The following is a 15,668-nucleotide window of genomic DNA, read 5'->3' on the forward strand; positions in this document are numbered from 1 at the left end:
GATCCATGAGAGGACTCAGGCATTGCAATGCTGAGCATCATGATGCCTAACTTTCAGGGACCTAGCAAATCACAGGAACAACATTCCAATCCACAAAGCCTAGGCTCCTATACAATGAATAGGGAGAGAGAGAGAGGCATTAGATTAGGATCCACAAAACCAGCACATTAAGCAGGGAGCTGCCTAAACTAGTCAATGGGTGCTGCTGACAATAAAGGTGTGTCCTAAGCCTTGTCTCTCTCTGTTCTGGAAATTGGTGCCTAAATCCAGGCTGCAAGAAGATGCCTATCTCTGCTTGCAATCCATAAGTGGGGGGAAACATAGACACCCCTCAGCCTAACTCGCATGTGGGGCCCAATACAAAACAACAGAGGAAGTCACAAGTTGACACAGCCTCAAGCTGGGGGACTCTAGAATTGGAGGATATATTAATAACTGGAATCTCTAGAAACATGTTGTGATTAGGCAATGTTCATGGGATATGGTTGTTGCCTATTTAAGGACATTACTTTTTGGAGGATCACTCGCAACTTGCTTACATGAGTGAAGTGCAGGCAGGTGGATTGAACATCAAAGCTTCTGAACTGATCACCACAGGTCAGTGAGCTACAACTATCATGGCTCACACACACATACGCACACACTGCTTCCTTGAACCCCAAATGTATTGCAAATTTTATATTTGGTGTTTTTTCTTAAATCCCAGTTCCTGGAGTCATGTGATTATGTGGGAATCCAAGCTTTCATTTAAAAAAACCTGGAGTTTATAATTGTTATTGTTGCAGAGGACAGCTTGTGACCTGAGTGCACCCTAAAGAATCAAAAACCAAAAGGCAGAGAAAAAGGAACTGAAAATGTATTATTTTCAAAAATTTCAAGCCAATATCATTATTTTAGGTGGCCTGTTTGATTTCTGAATGCTTGAGATTGCCAATATTGTATCAAATGGCTGCATCACAGCCTTTGCTGTTCTGAGCATGAAAGATATCCTGAGCAGACTGAACCAGAGGGAGGAAACCAGATGACATTACCTTTATTGGATTGTGCTGAAACTTGAACACACTTCAGATGTGCACCTGCCTGCTATTACCCACTTCACAGTGTGCCACTTCTCATTTCTTACCTTTTCTTCTGTCCTCTCTTCCTCTTTTTTGCCTTCTGTCAAATACAAGTTTGTCTGAGCGAGCCACCTTCTGTAACACTTACCTGACAAACTGTGAAAAGAAAGCTGAAAGTAATCCCTTAGCTCAACATTAATAAAAGGTTGTCAGGTTTCAGGGAGAATATTCACTAGGAAAAAGGATGTCTTCTTAACTAAAGTTAGCTAACACCTGGTAAAATCTAGTGAAGCCAAGACAGTTCCTAGTTTTAACACGTGTTAGCAGGTTGAGTTAAATAATAGAGGCCAGGGGCACCTAGGGTTTACTTAGATGATCTGCTAACTCACGTAAAAACTAACAAACAATCTAATTTGTCTTCACTAGGATTTTACTATACATTGAGTTAAGTCCTCTAATGAATGTTGAATGGCTGTTCAGGTTTATGTGCTGCGTCTGTAATTTCCTAGCAGCTACTTCGCAAGACAAAAGCTGCGATCTTTTTGCCTTAAAGAGAACAGGATCAGCCTTTCACCACAACAGCATCAGTGAAAACAACCACCTAAGGAAACATGTTTCCCAGCCCATACGGACAGATCATCTCTGCTAGCCTCACCTACAAGTCAGAGAGAAGGGAATTTTTTTGCTTTACTTTGTATGTTGCAAGCGCGGCCACTGTTTTCCAACTCTGCTAGACTGGAAACCAGCCACTCTTTAATGTTGCAGCAATTAACCAGGCTTCTGAACGCACCACGCTGGGTGCTGAGACACACTCTGAGCGCCATGCAAATGCCCTCGTGTCTTACTGCCCCTGCCACGGCTCCTTTTCTTCCAGCGTCCCCCTTGTACCTCCCCGTCACCACCTCGCCCTGGTTGGCGCCACCGCGGGGCGCTCCCGCTTTCCCCCATTTGCCCCCTCCCCCGGCACCTGGCTCCTCCCAGCCCCGCCCCCACCCCACAGAGGACGCTGCTGCCTCAGCGCTGCGGTGGCCCCAACGCGGGGCTCGCGCTGCCGGCTGGGTCCCGGCCGCCCGGGCAGGATGCGGCGCTACGTGCGGATGGCGCTGCTGTGCCTGGGCTGTGGCTTGTGCTCGCTGCTCTACGGCTCCAGCCAGCTGGCCCTGGAGCAGGAGCCTGGCTGGGGGAAGCCGCAGGCCCGAGACCCCGCCGCTCCCGTCCGGAGACAGCGCGCTGGCGGCGGGAGGGCGGCGGCGGGAAGCGCAGGCCGCGGGGAGCCGGAGCTGCCAGACAGGTAGGGACTGGCCCCTTCCTCTCCGCCGGGGAGGGGCCGGGCTCAAGGGCTGGTGCTGTCGGGGCTCGTGTGGAAGAGCCCCCGGGTGTGTGGGGCTCCGTGCGGCCGGGCTCGGGCCGTCCCCTCTTCCCTTACACCGTAGCGGGGTGAAAGGACCCGCGCTGGGACTCCAGGGTCTCTCCAAAGCTGTGCGGCTCCAGCCCGGCATGGGCGGCGCTCTCCTGCCCGGCGGGGCCCGCTGGGAGCCCGAGCGCGGTGCTCAGGGGACGCCGCCAGCTGAGATCGAGCCGCTTTTCCGGCCCCCGCCAGCCTGGAGATGAAACAATCCCGCCGTGCTGCGGCTTGGCTCGTCTCCTCGTGGCAGGGCGGGAAAGCCCCCCACAGTGAGGGGAGCTATTAGCCAAGGTCTCTGCCCCGCACGGAGCTGCCCCCCTGTGGAGCAGCTTGCGGGACTGGTACCCAGCTGGACACCCAGGAGAAACGGCGACAGTATCTCTGTACAGACTGCTGTCAAAGGAACAGGGGGAGGGTGTCAGTAGCTTCTCTCCCCTCACAGTTATAGCAGCAGTTCCCAAACTGTGGGTTGGGACCCCAGGGCTGGTGTTAGACTTGCTGGGGCTGAAGCCCAATCCCTGCCCCGGAGACCTGGATGACAGGGTTCAGGTTACAGGCCCCCCCCCCGCCCCTGGGGCTGAAAGCCTTGGGCTTCAGCTTCCCCACCCAGGGGGGTGCGGTTCACACTTTGGCTTGTGTCCCCTCAACCTAGTGTGGCAGGGCTCAGGCTCCGGTCCCTTGTCCTGAGGTTGTGTAGTAATTTTTATTGTCAGAAGGGGTTTATGGCGCAATGAAGTTTGAGAACCGCTGAGCTATAGTAATTTTATAGGGTGTAGGATGGAAGGGATAAAGTTAGTTTAGCTTGGATAGAAAAATAGGTGTGCTTTGTAGCTTGTGTAGGTGGTTAAGCAAATTAGTAAGGCCTTGAAAAGTAGCAGGCTCATGAGGTAAGAGGAAGGTGGCATCTAGTAAGACAAGTTTTCGGAGATGCTGAGCTTGTTATATGGCTAATAAAACAAAAAGAAGGCTTCTGGGTAAAGGGATTGTAAATTATAGAAGACTGTTTATAAACTTATTCTAACAGACAAAGAGAAGTGTTTTTTAAATGTGATAACACAGACCTATGTTATCTTACAATATGGGCCTTTGTGGGAAGATAAAATGCGAGGTGCAGCTAGTTTTAAGATCCATACATTTAAGATAATTTAAGAGAGTCCCAGCTACCATATGTTGTTTTAGCCAAGGCGAAGAAAGGGGTCATACCCAAACAGGCCAAAACATGTGTTTTTTAAGCTAAGCTAATAATGGTCAGTATGGCATCACTTGTTTTAGCACTGTATAAAGGAGCAAGGCTTGTTGGGGTATTTATCCAATCCTATCTGAACATGTTGGAGCAAGCCAGGATGAGAGGGTTATCCCCTGGGACTGATCGTTTCATGAGTATTCTGATCAAATGCTTATGAATGTTTGTTACTTTATGAATGTACTAATTGCTTATTATTTAGACATTTAGAGCAATTGTATAAATACTATTTGTCCTTTTTATTTAATAAAGGAATTCATGGTTAAATTACTGTCTGGTGGTACCTGTATTAATAAAATTAATAATAATTTCAACATCTTGGTGACCACAAAAGAATACCACTGACATTAATTTCAGTTGCTCTAAACGCTGCCCCACTTCTCCCCCCAACAGAGTAGTGACCTATCTTCTGGGGCAACTATACAGTTTTCTCCTAGAGCAATTTAGTAACATTAAGGGAAATAAGGGTGTACTTTAGGTTCCTCTGTAGAAGAATTCTTGGCAAAGCACTCTGCAGGTGCATTGAATACCCTAAGTAAATTCCTGGCACAGAGGTGAAGGTCTGTTGAATGCCATTGATGATTTAAATGAATTTATGATTGAAATGGTTTAGGTGGTGTACATCCATGGTGTGATGAATCACTGTCACAGACTTAAAGTCAACTGGAAAGTGAGGAAGAAGTGCAGTGATGACCTGAGTGATGCCTGGCATTAATCTCCACTGAAGGTATCCAGGCTTGTGGGTGGCTTGAATAAGTAAGGCAAGAAGCATTCTTCTTGCAGGGTTTGGGTAATCAGTTGGCAGTTAGTCTTGATTTCAGCAAGGATGGGAGCATTGGTTTTCTTCAAGGTCAGTTGAGGCACAATAGTGTAAGACTCAGGAAATCATATAGTCTTCTTCACAGGTCCTGCAGTTTCACAGTCTAGGGTGGGAATTCCATGGACAACTCCCTCCACTTGAGTACTGCAATGCTGAAAAAGTAATATCCCAATTCTGTGGAAGGAGTTTGTTGCTGGGTGGAGCTGGAATTATGGACTATGTTGTGTATGCCACAGTAGCGAACAGACCACCACAAAGCTTTAGAGAACAGACTACATTTTTATCTTCAGTGTTGGCATGCACTGTTTGCCGTGCTAGTAGAAATGGTTAACACTTTGTCATAGGAGATGGACAATCAAAGTTTAAAAAATGTATCTACTAGCTCGCTTTTTCGTGTCTCTGCATGAAGCATCAAACGAATGCAGATTGTAAAGTGGTGGTCCCCACATTTTTGAGGGTCATCCCTCCATCTCCCTGGGGCCAGGAGTGGGGCCACGGCTTCAAGGGAGAGGGGGCGATGTGGACAAGGGTAAGGCCCCTGGCTGCAGCCCCAGACCCACCACCAGCTGTGGCCCCAGCCTCGGCTGGGAGCCGGCCTGGGCCTGTGGCCAGGTGCGGCTCCACTGCCAGCCTTGGCCCCAGACTAGGAATGGAGCAGCAGCTGAGGGTTGGCGTGGGATCAGGAGCAGAGCTGTGTCGAGGCTGGCGATGGGGCCAGACGCGGGGCTGGGATACAGGACGTGGCTGGGGGCAGGACCGGAGCAGAGCTGGTTGGTACTCCCTGCCCCAGTGGGGGCTGGCCCGGGCCCCACCATGGCCCCCGCATGTTCCTCCATGCCCCCTTAGGGGGTACTCCCCATACTTTGGGGACCTCTGTTGTAAAGGCATTTCTTGAGCATTGTTGTGGTACAAACTTTTTGTTCCTTCACAGTGATGGATGTTGCTATTGTACTGTAACTGTTGTGCCAAAGTAAGGGTAGCTGGATGAATGGAAACTTGTTCTGAATTCTAATGTTTTTGGACCATCCAATACCTTGGACATTGGCACCTGCAGTGACTTGGGCGTAGCTTTTGCTTAGCATCCTGTGTCAGATGATCCAGTAAACTGTCTTGCTTTGAATCATGTCTCTCTGAATAATTTTAGCTGTTTAGGACAGGTGAAGTGCTTCTTTATCACAGTCCTTCTCATATGCTTTTTGTAGGGCATGTCCAATATCCTGTTTGAAGGCAAGGAACACATCATGTCTTCCTTTGTGTGCTTGAAAATCTGGAATGTGTGAAAGACTATGGGATTTTAGTTCAGTGCTGTGAATGTGCCCAGCCAGTATCATCCCCAGTTGTTCTAATCTAGCTATGTAGAGCCTTATGAGATCTGCTGATTTAAATACTAAAGCCATGCCTTTATTCAGTCTTGTCTCTTCAGTGTACGTGGTCAGTTAAGTATCAGAGGGGTAGCCGTGTTAGTCTGGATCTGTAAAAGCAGCAAAGAATCCTGTGGCACCTTATAGACTAACAGACGTTTTGGAGCATGAGCTTTCGTGGGTGAATACCCACTTCGTCAGATACACGCATCTGACGAAGTGGGTATTCACCCACGAAAGCTCATGCTCCAAAACGTCTGTTAGTCTATAAGGTGCCACAGGATTCTTTGCTGCGTGGTCAGTTAGTTCACCAAAGGGAATTCCATGTAATATCATCTTTGTTTCTCTGTCAGTGTTCTTCTTCATGACTTTGTTTGTAGAGAGATATCAAACATCTTACACGATTGTCATAAACAGATAGCTAAGGGTTAATGTCTCTTTCACCTGAAACACCTGACCAGAGAACCAATCAGGAAACCGGATGTTTTCAACTTTGGGTGGAGGGAATTGTGTGTCTGAGGTCTTTGTTTTCTGGCTGTCTGCTTTCTCTGAGCTTTGGAGAAGTAGTTCTGTTTTCTAATCTTTTGTTTCTAAGTGTAAGGACCAAGAGATCAGATAGTAAGTTATATGGTTTCTTTTCTTTGGTATTTGCATGAATATAAGTGCTGGAGTGCTTTGATTCGTATTCTTTTTGAATAAGGCTGTTTATTCAATATTCTTTTAAGCAATTAGCCCTGTATTGTATCATCTTAATACAGAGAGACGATTTGTATTTTTTCTTTCTTTTTATATAAAGCTTTCTTTTAAGACCTGTTGGAGTTTTTCTTTACTTCAGGGAAATTGAGTCTGTACTCACCAGGGAATTGGTGGGAGGAAGAGATCGGGGAGATCTGTGTGTGGGTTGGATTTGCTAGCCTGATTTTGCATTTCCTCTGGGTGAAGAGGAAAGTGCTTTTGTTTCCAGGATTGGGAACAGAGAGGGGGAGTCCCTCTGTTTGGATTCACAGAGCTTGTGTCTGTGTATCTCTCCAGGAGCACCTGGAGGGGGGAAGGGAAAAAGGATTATTTCCCTTTGTTGTGAGACTCAAGGGATTTGAGTCTTGGGGTCCCCAGGGAAGGTTTTTCAGGGGGACCAGAGTGCCCCAAAACACTCTAATTTTTTGGGTGGTGGCAGCAAGTACCAGGTCCAAGCTAAGCTTGGAGGTTTTCATGCTAACCCCCATATTTTGGACGCTAAGGTCCAGATCTGGGAATAAGGTTATAACATGAGTGGCAGCCGGTGGGATATAGATAGAATCCAGAAGCCAGTAGGAATATTATATTTTTCTTTTCTCTGCTAAGGGCTTTTTAGCAGAGAGAAACAGTTTGGTTTTAAAAGGAAACCAGAGAGAAATTTTTTTTTTCTGCTCTCTCTGGCAGTTTGTGGCTTGCATGTTAAGCAGAAGTCGTTAAGGACTATTAACAGTCTTTTGTCACACAATAGCACTCCCATTGAGAGTCATACCAGCACTATATGAATGCAAATAAAGTGGTTTTTCGGGTTTACTTGACATTGAAGGTTAGCTAAAGGCACTGTTGCTAGGCAGACTTCAGGAGGCAACAGAGAACCTGCAGTTCAGAGGATAAACACCGGAGGGCACCCCAACACAAGAAAACAGGAATCATGACTTCTAAGGCAAAAATTAAGGCCGAAGAGCAATTCAAAGAAGCTGAACACAGGCGACAAATGGAGATGAAAGAAAGAGAAGAACAAATCAAAGAGGCAGCACACAAAAGAAAACTAGAAGAAGAAGAGGTGGCCCACCGAAGGAAACAAGCAGAAGAAGAGGCGGCCCACAGAAGACAGATAGAACTCCAGAGGGAAGCCCACCAACAGGCCATGGAATTAGAAAAGGCTAAGCAACAGACTCCAGCCAATCCTAACAACCCATCGCCCATTGTTGCTCCACAGCACAGGAAATTTCCCACCTACAAGGCAGGTGATGACACCGAGGACTTCTTGGAAAATTTTGAAAGAGCCTGTCTTGGGTACAGCATCCCCGAAGACCAGTACATGGTAGAATTAAGGCCACACCTCAGTGGACCTTTAGCAGAGGTGGCAGCTGAAATGCCTGAGCAGCAAATGAATGACTATAAACTTTTTCAAACCAAGGCCAGATACAGGATGGGGATAACCCCAGATCATGCCCGTCGGCGCTTCAGAACCCAAAAGTGGAAACCAGAGGTGTCATTTCCCAAACACGCCTACTACATTGCAAAAAACTATGAGGCCTGGCTAACAGGAAACAACATTCAAACCTTGGAAGAACTGAACCTCCTCATACAAATGGAGCAGTTCTTGGATGGTGTTCCTGAAGACATCACACGGTACATACAAGATGGAAAACCCAAAGATCTCGCTGAGGCGGGGGAGATTGGAGCCAAATGGATGGAACTGGCAGAAAGCAAGAAAGCTACTGTCAAGGGGAACGATTACCACAGGGGGCACACAGACCATAAACCCTACAACCGAGGACAGCCAAAGACCCTCCATACCACCCAAGTAAAGCCACAGATACCCTACCCTTCAACCTCACCAGTCTCCTGTAACTCACCTCGGCCCAGTGACCCATCAGATGGAAGATGCTTTAAGTGTAATGAACTGGGACATATCAAGGCCAGCTGTCCAAAGAACACCATGCGTGTGCAATTCATTACACCACCATCACCCCAAAGATCCCCAGGCCCGGATGCCTCTCAAATACCCTTGGAGCGAAGGGAAAATTTGAGAGTGGGCGGAAAGAAGGTTACCGCGTGGAGAGACACGGGGGCACAAGTGTCAGCTATCCACCAATCCTTCGTAGACCCCAAATTCATCAACCCAAAGGCCAAAGTTACAATTTACCCCTTCATGTCACAAGCTGTAGACTTGCCTACAGCTGAACTGCCTGTCCAGTACAAAGGCTGGTCAGGAATGTGGACTTTTGCAGTCTATGACAATTATCCTATCCCCATGCTACTGGGGGAAGACTTGGCCAACCAGGTGAGGCGGGCCAAGAGAGTGGGAATGGTTACCCGTAGCCAAACCAGGCAAGCTTCCAGACCCATTCCTGTTCCTGAGCCGTCCACAGAGGCCCCGTCTGTGTTACCAGAGACCCAGACAGAGGTAGTGGACCCGGATTCCATGCCTACCACTGAAACAGCCACAGCATCTCCAGTCCCAAGCCCGGAACTGGAACAGCAACCAGCACCAGCAAGTGCAACCACATCTTCAAACTCAACGCCAGAGGGCGCCAGCGAGCCAGAACTGGCTGAAGCAAAAGACAGCCATACCCAAAAGGCTCAGCCAGAGCCTGAAATACCCTCAGGTGCACCAGCGGAGAGCGGTTCACCAGCAACGGAAACAACCCCATCACCTACATCGCTTCCAGAGGGACCAAGCCCAAGTCCACAGTCTGAGGAAGAACTGGTGACCCCAGCCTCAAGGGAACAGTTCCAGGCTGAGCAGGAAGCAGATGACAGCCTTCAGAAAGCTTGGGCGGCGGCACGGAGCACCCCATCACCTCTCAGCTCTTCTAATCGATCCCGGTTTGTTATAGACCAAGGACTTTTATACAAGGAGATTCTTTCTGGTGGACACCGGGAAGAATGGCAGCCGCAAAAACAGTTGGTGGTTCCAACTAAGTACCGGGGGAAGTTCTTAAGCTTAGCCCATGATCATCCCAGTGGCCATGCTGGGGTGAACAGAACCAAGGACCGGTTGGGGAAGTCCTTCCACTGGGAGGGGATGGGCAAGGATGTTGCCAAGTATGTCCGGTCTTGTGAGGTATGCCAAAGGGTGGGTAAGCCTCAAGACCAGGTCAAGGCCCCTCTCCAGCCACTCCCCATAATTGAGGTCCCATTTCAGCAAGTAGCTGTGGATATTCTGGGCCCTTTCCCAAAAAAGACGCCCAGAGGAAAGCAGTACGTACTGACTTTAGTGGACTTTGCTACCCGATGGCCAGAAGCAGTAGCTCTAGGCAACACCAGGGCTAACACTGTGTGCCTGGCCCTAACAGACATCTTTGCCAGGGTAGGTTGGCCCTCCGACATCCTTACAGATTCAGGGTCTAATTTCCTGGCAGGGACCATGGAAAAACTGTGGGAAACTCATGGGGTGAATCACTTGGTTGCCACCCCGTACCACCCTCAAACCAATGGCCTGGTGGAAAGGTTCAATGGAACTTTGGGGGCCATGATACGAAAATTCATCAACGAATTCTCCAATAATTGGGACCTAGTGTTGCAGCAGTTGCTGTTTGCCTACAGGGCTGTACCACATCCCAGTTTAGGGTTTTCACCATTTGAACTTGTGTATGGTCACGAGGTTAAGGGGCCATTACAGTTGGTGAAGCAGCAATGGGAGGGGTTTACGCCTTCTCCAGGAACTAACATTCTGGACTTTGTAAGCAATCTACAAAGCACCCTCCAACACTCTTTAGCCCTTGCTAGAGAGAACCTAAAGGATGCTCAAGAAGAGCAAAAGGCCTGGTATGACAGACATGCCAGAGAACGTTCCTTCAAGGTAGGAGACCAGGTTATGGTCTTGAAGGCGCAACAGGCCCATAAGATGGAAGCATCATGGGAAGGGCCATTCACGGTCCAAGAGCGCCTGGGAGCTGTAAACTACCTCATAGCATTTCCCAATTCCTCACTAAAGCCTAAAGTGTACCATGTTAATTCTCTCAAGCCTTTCTATTCCAGAGACTTACAGATTTGTCAGTTTACAGTCCAGGGAGATGATGCTGAGTGGCCTGACGGTGTCTACTACGACGGAAAAAAAGACGGTGGCATGGAAGAGGTGAACCTCTCAACCACCCTGGAACGTCTGCAGCGGCAACAAATTAAGGAGCTGTGCACTAGCTTCGCCCCATTGTTCTCAGCCACCCCAGGACGGACTGAACGGGCATACCACTCCATTGATACAGGTAATGCTCACCCAATCAGAACCCCACCCTACCAGGTGTCTCCTCATGCCCAAGCTGTTATAGAACGGGAGATCCAGAACATGCTACAGATGGGTATAATCCGCTCATCTACCAGTGCATGGGCATCTCCAGTGGTTCTGGTACCCAAACCAGATGGGGAAATACGCTTTTGCGTGGACTACCGTAAGCTAAGTGCTGTAACTCGTCCGGACAACTATCCAATGCCACGCACCGATGAGCTATTGGAGAAGTTGGGACGTGCCCAGTTCATCTCTACAATAGACTTAACCAAGGGGTACTGGCAAGTACCGCTAGATGAACCTGCCAAGGAGAGGTCAGCATTCGTCACCCATGCGGGGGTGTATGAATTCAATGTCCTTCCTTTCGGCCTTCGAAATGCACCCGCCACCTTCCAGAGGCTGGTAGATGGTCTACTAGCTGGACTGGGAGAATTTGCAGTTGCCTACCTCGATGATGTGGCCATTTTTTCAGACTCCTGGCCCGAACACCTACTCCACCTGGAAAAGGTCTTTGAGCGCATCAGGCAGGCAGGACTAACTGTTAAGGCCAAAAAGTGTCAAATAGGCCAAAACAGAGTGACTTACCTGGGGCACCAGGTGGGTCGAGGAACCATAAACCCCCTACAGGCCAAGGTGGATGCTATCCAAAAGTGGCCTGTCCCACGGTCCAAGAAGCAGGTCCAATCCTTCTTAGGCTTGGCCGGATACTACAGGCGATTTGTACCACACTACAGCCAAATCGCTGCCCCACTGACCGACCTGACCAAAAAGACCCAGCCAAATGCAGTTAAGTGGACTGATGAGTGTCAAAAGGCCTTTACCCAACTTAAGGCAATGCTCATGTCTGACCCTGTGCTCAGGGCCCCGGATTTTGACAAACCATTCCTAGTAACCACAGATGTATCTGAGCGTGGTATAGGAGCAGTGCTCATGCAGGAAGCAACAGTTCACAACTTCCATCCTGTCGTGTTTCTCAGCAAGAAACTGTCTGAGAGGGAAAGTCACTGGTCAGTCAGTGAAAAGGAATGCTAGCCATTGTGTACGCCCTGGAAAAGCTACGCCCATATGTTTGGGGACGGCGGTTCCAACTACAAACTGACCATGCTGCACTAAAGTGGCTTCATACTGCCAAGGGGAACAGCAAGAAACTTCTTCATTGGAGTTTAGCTCTCCAAGATTTTGATTTTGAAATTCAACACATCACAGGAGCTTCTAACAAAGTTGCTGATGCACTCTCCCGTGAGAGTTTCCCAGAATCCAGTAGTTAAAAAGTGTTCTTAAAATGTAAAAGTCTGTTAGTTATATACTTAGTAGTATATGTAAAGGTGCATGTGTTGTAGTAATCTGTTTATTTTAAAGTTCTAGAAGGAAATTGCCGCCAGTGAGCTTCCCCACTGTCTGCAATTTGGGGGGCGTGTCATAAACAGATAGCTAAGGGTTAATGTCTCTTTCACCTGAAGCACCTGACCAGAGGACCAATCAGGAAACCGGATTTTTTCAACTTTGGGTGGAGGGAAGTTTGTGTCTGAGTCTTTGTTTTCTGCCTGCCTGCTTTCTCTGAGCTTTGGAGAAGTAGTTCTGTTTTCTAATCTTCTGTTTCTAAGTGTAAGGACAAAGAGATCAGATAGTAAGTTATATGGTTTCTTTTCTTTGGTATTTGCATGAATATAAGTGCTGGAGTGCTTTGATTTGTATTCTTTTTGAATAAGGCTGTTTATTCAATATTCTTTTAAGCAATTGACCCTGTATTGTGTCACCTTAATACAGAGAGACCATTTGTATGTATTTTTCTTTCTTTTTATATAAAGCTTTCTTTTAAGACCTGTTGAAGTTTTCTTTACTGGGAAATTTCAGGGAAATTGAGTCTGTACTCACCAGGGAATTGGTGGGAGGAAGAAATCAGGGGGGGAGATCTGTGTGTGTTGGATTTGCTAGCCTGATTTTGCATTCCCTCTGGGTGAAGGGAAAGTACTTTGTTTCCAGGACTGGGAACAGAGAGGGGGAGTCACTCTGTGTAGTTTCACAGAGCTTGTGTCTGTGTATCTCTCCAGGAGCACCTGGAGGGGGGAAGGGAAAAAGGATTATTTCCCTTTGTTGTGAGACTCAAGGGATTTGGGTCTCGGGGTCCCCAGGGAAGGTTTTTCAGGGGGACCAGAGTGCCCCAAAACACTATAATTTTTTGGGTGGTGGCAGCAAGTACCAGGTCCAAGCTGGTAACTAAGCTTGGAGGTTTTCATGCTAACCCCCATATTTTGGACGCTAAGGTCCAAATCTGGGACTAAGGTTATGACTGGATGGTTAAAGGAATAGGTTTCTAGTGTGCCTTGGAGTTCCTTAGAAATATCATAGAAGAAGATTCTTGACGTTATGCTGTACATTCCTCCCTCCCACCTCCCCCGAAATGTACAAGTATACTACCAATCAAAATGTGATCAAGTTAATGCTACAGTCCCTAGAATTGGTTGTAAAATGAAAGAGACACAGATAATGAGTGACAGGAAGATTTTCATGACAACGCTGTACCCAAATCTATGTATTCCACAGATTGGTTCAGGAGAATGGTGGTTGTCTAATTTTTATTTCCAGTAGGTTTATGCTGCTGTTTGTCCCCTTGAAATTTCAGAATATAAGAATGAGGTCAGACCAATGGTCCATCTAGCCCAGTATCTTGTCTTCTGACAGTGGCCTCTGACAGATGCTTCACAGGAAATGAACAGAACAGGGCAATTTTGAATGATCCATGCCCTGTTATACAGTCCCAGATTCTGAAAGTTGAAAGTTTAATGACACCCAGAGCACGGGTTCTGTCCATGACCATCTTGGCTAGTTGCAACTGATGGACCTATCCTCCATTAACTGCTCATTCTTTTTTGAACCCAGTTATAATTTTGGCCATCACAGTATCCCATGGTGATGAGTTCCAAAGGTTGACTGTGTTGCATGAAGAAATATTTCCTTATGTTTGTTTTAAACCTGATGTCTGTTAATTTCATTGGGTAACCCCTGGTTTTTGTGTTTATGTGAGGTGGGTAAATAACACTTTCTTATTCAGCTTCTCCACACCATTCTTGGTTTTTTTAATCTCCCCACTTATTCACCTCTTTTCTAAGATGAGAAGTCCCAGTCTCTTTAATCTCTGCTCATATGGAAGCTGTTCTATACCTGTATTAATTTTTGTGGCCTTTTTCTGTACTTTTTCCAGTTCTAATATCTTTTTTGAGATGGGGTGATCAGACTTGCATGCAGTATTCAAAGTGTTGGTGTACCATGAATTTAGATAGTGACACGATATTTTTTAACTAGCCCTTCCCCAATATTCTGTTAGCTTTTTTGGCTGCTGCTGCACATTGAACAGATATTTTCAGAGAACTATCCATGATGCCTCCAAGATCTCATTCTTGAGTAGCAACAGCTAATTTAGATGCCATCATTTTTTACATATAGTTGGGATTATGTTTTTCAATGTGCACTACTTTGCGTTTATCAACAGTGAATTTCATCTGCCATTTTGTTGGCCAGTCACTTAATTTAGTGAGATTCCATTGTAACTCTTCACAGTCAGCTTTGACTTAACTATCTTAAGTCATTTTGTATCGTCTACAGACTTTGCCACCTCATTGTTTACCCCTTTTTCCAGTTCATTTATGAATATGATGAATAGCACAGGTCCTTGGCAGATCCCGCTATTTACCTCTCTCCACTGTGAAAACTAACTGTTTATTTCTACCCTTTGTTTCCTATCTTTCAGTCAGTTACTGATCCAGCAGAGGACCGTCCCTCTTATCTGGTGATTGCTTAGTTTGTTTAAGAGCCTGGGGTGAGGGACCTTTTCAAAGTCAAATTACACTGTATTCACTGAGTCACCTTTGTCACATGTTTGTTGACCTCCTCAGAGAATTCTAATAGATTGTCGAGGCGTGATTTCCCTTTACAAAAGCTGTGCTGACTCTTCCCCAATATATCATATTCTATCATGTGTCTGGTAATTCTGTTCTTTACTAGGGTTTCAACCAGTTTGCTTGTTACTGAAGTTAGGCTTATTGGCCTGTAATTGCCAAAATAATCTCTGGAGCCTTTTAAAAAAAAACAGCATAACATTACGTATCTGATTGTCATCTGGTATGCAAGCTGCTTTAAGTGATAGGTTACATACCACAGTTAGTAGAGCTGCAGTTTCATCTCTCGAGTTCCTTCAGAACTCATGGGTGAATACCCTCTGGTCCTGGTGACTTATTACTGTTTAATTTATCAATTTGTTTTGAAACTTCCTCTATTGACTTCTAAATCTGGGGCAATTCCTTTGATTTGTCACCTAAAAAGAATGACTCAGATGTGGGAATCTCCCTCACATCCTCTGCAGTGAAGACCAATGGAAAGAATTCATTTAACTTCTTGTCTTCCTTGAGTGCTCCTCTAACCTTGATCATGTCCAGTGGCCTCACTGATGTTTGGAAGAATTCCTGCTTCTGATATACTAAAAATGTTTTGTGCTGTTAGTTTTTGTGTCCTTTTCTAGGACTTTATAGTCTTTTCTAGTCTTTTACATTTGGCTTGTCAGTCTGTCTTTTCTCTTTTCCTTAGTACCTGATGACTTCCAATTTTTAAAAGATGTCTTTGTCTCTAACCACCTCTTTTACTCTGTTACTTTAGCCATGGTGGCATTTTTTGGATCTCTTACAGTTTTTAATTTGAGGTATACCTATAGTTTGAGCCTCTATTATGGCTTTTAAAGAACATTTCAGGGTACCAGCTTGTGGTGTTCTGCCAACATGTGAGTAGTAGTATGCCTGAAAAAGTAAGGAGGTAGGAGAGGCA

General features: G+C 46.5%; 1 protein-coding gene across 2 annotated transcripts in view; it reads left to right on the top strand.

The window, feature by feature from the left end:
- Positions 1 to 2,137: 2,137 nt before the first annotated feature.
- GXYLT1 (glucoside xylosyltransferase 1) overlaps positions 2,138 to 15,668 on the top strand; it is an 88,282-nt gene continuing 74,751 nt past the window's right edge. For both annotated transcript variants that reach the window (XM_030548956.1, XM_030548957.1), the window contains exon 1: positions 2,138 to 2,349. In XM_030548956.1, the coding sequence (XP_030404816.1) occupies positions 2,138 to 2,349 (212 nt within the window). The remainder of the gene's footprint in view (positions 2,350 to 15,668) is intronic.

This window comes from Gopherus evgoodei, chromosome 1, assembly GCF_007399415.2.
Source record: "Gopherus evgoodei ecotype Sinaloan lineage chromosome 1, rGopEvg1_v1.p, whole genome shotgun sequence".
Taxonomy (NCBI): Eukaryota; Metazoa; Chordata; order Testudines; family Testudinidae; genus Gopherus; species Gopherus evgoodei.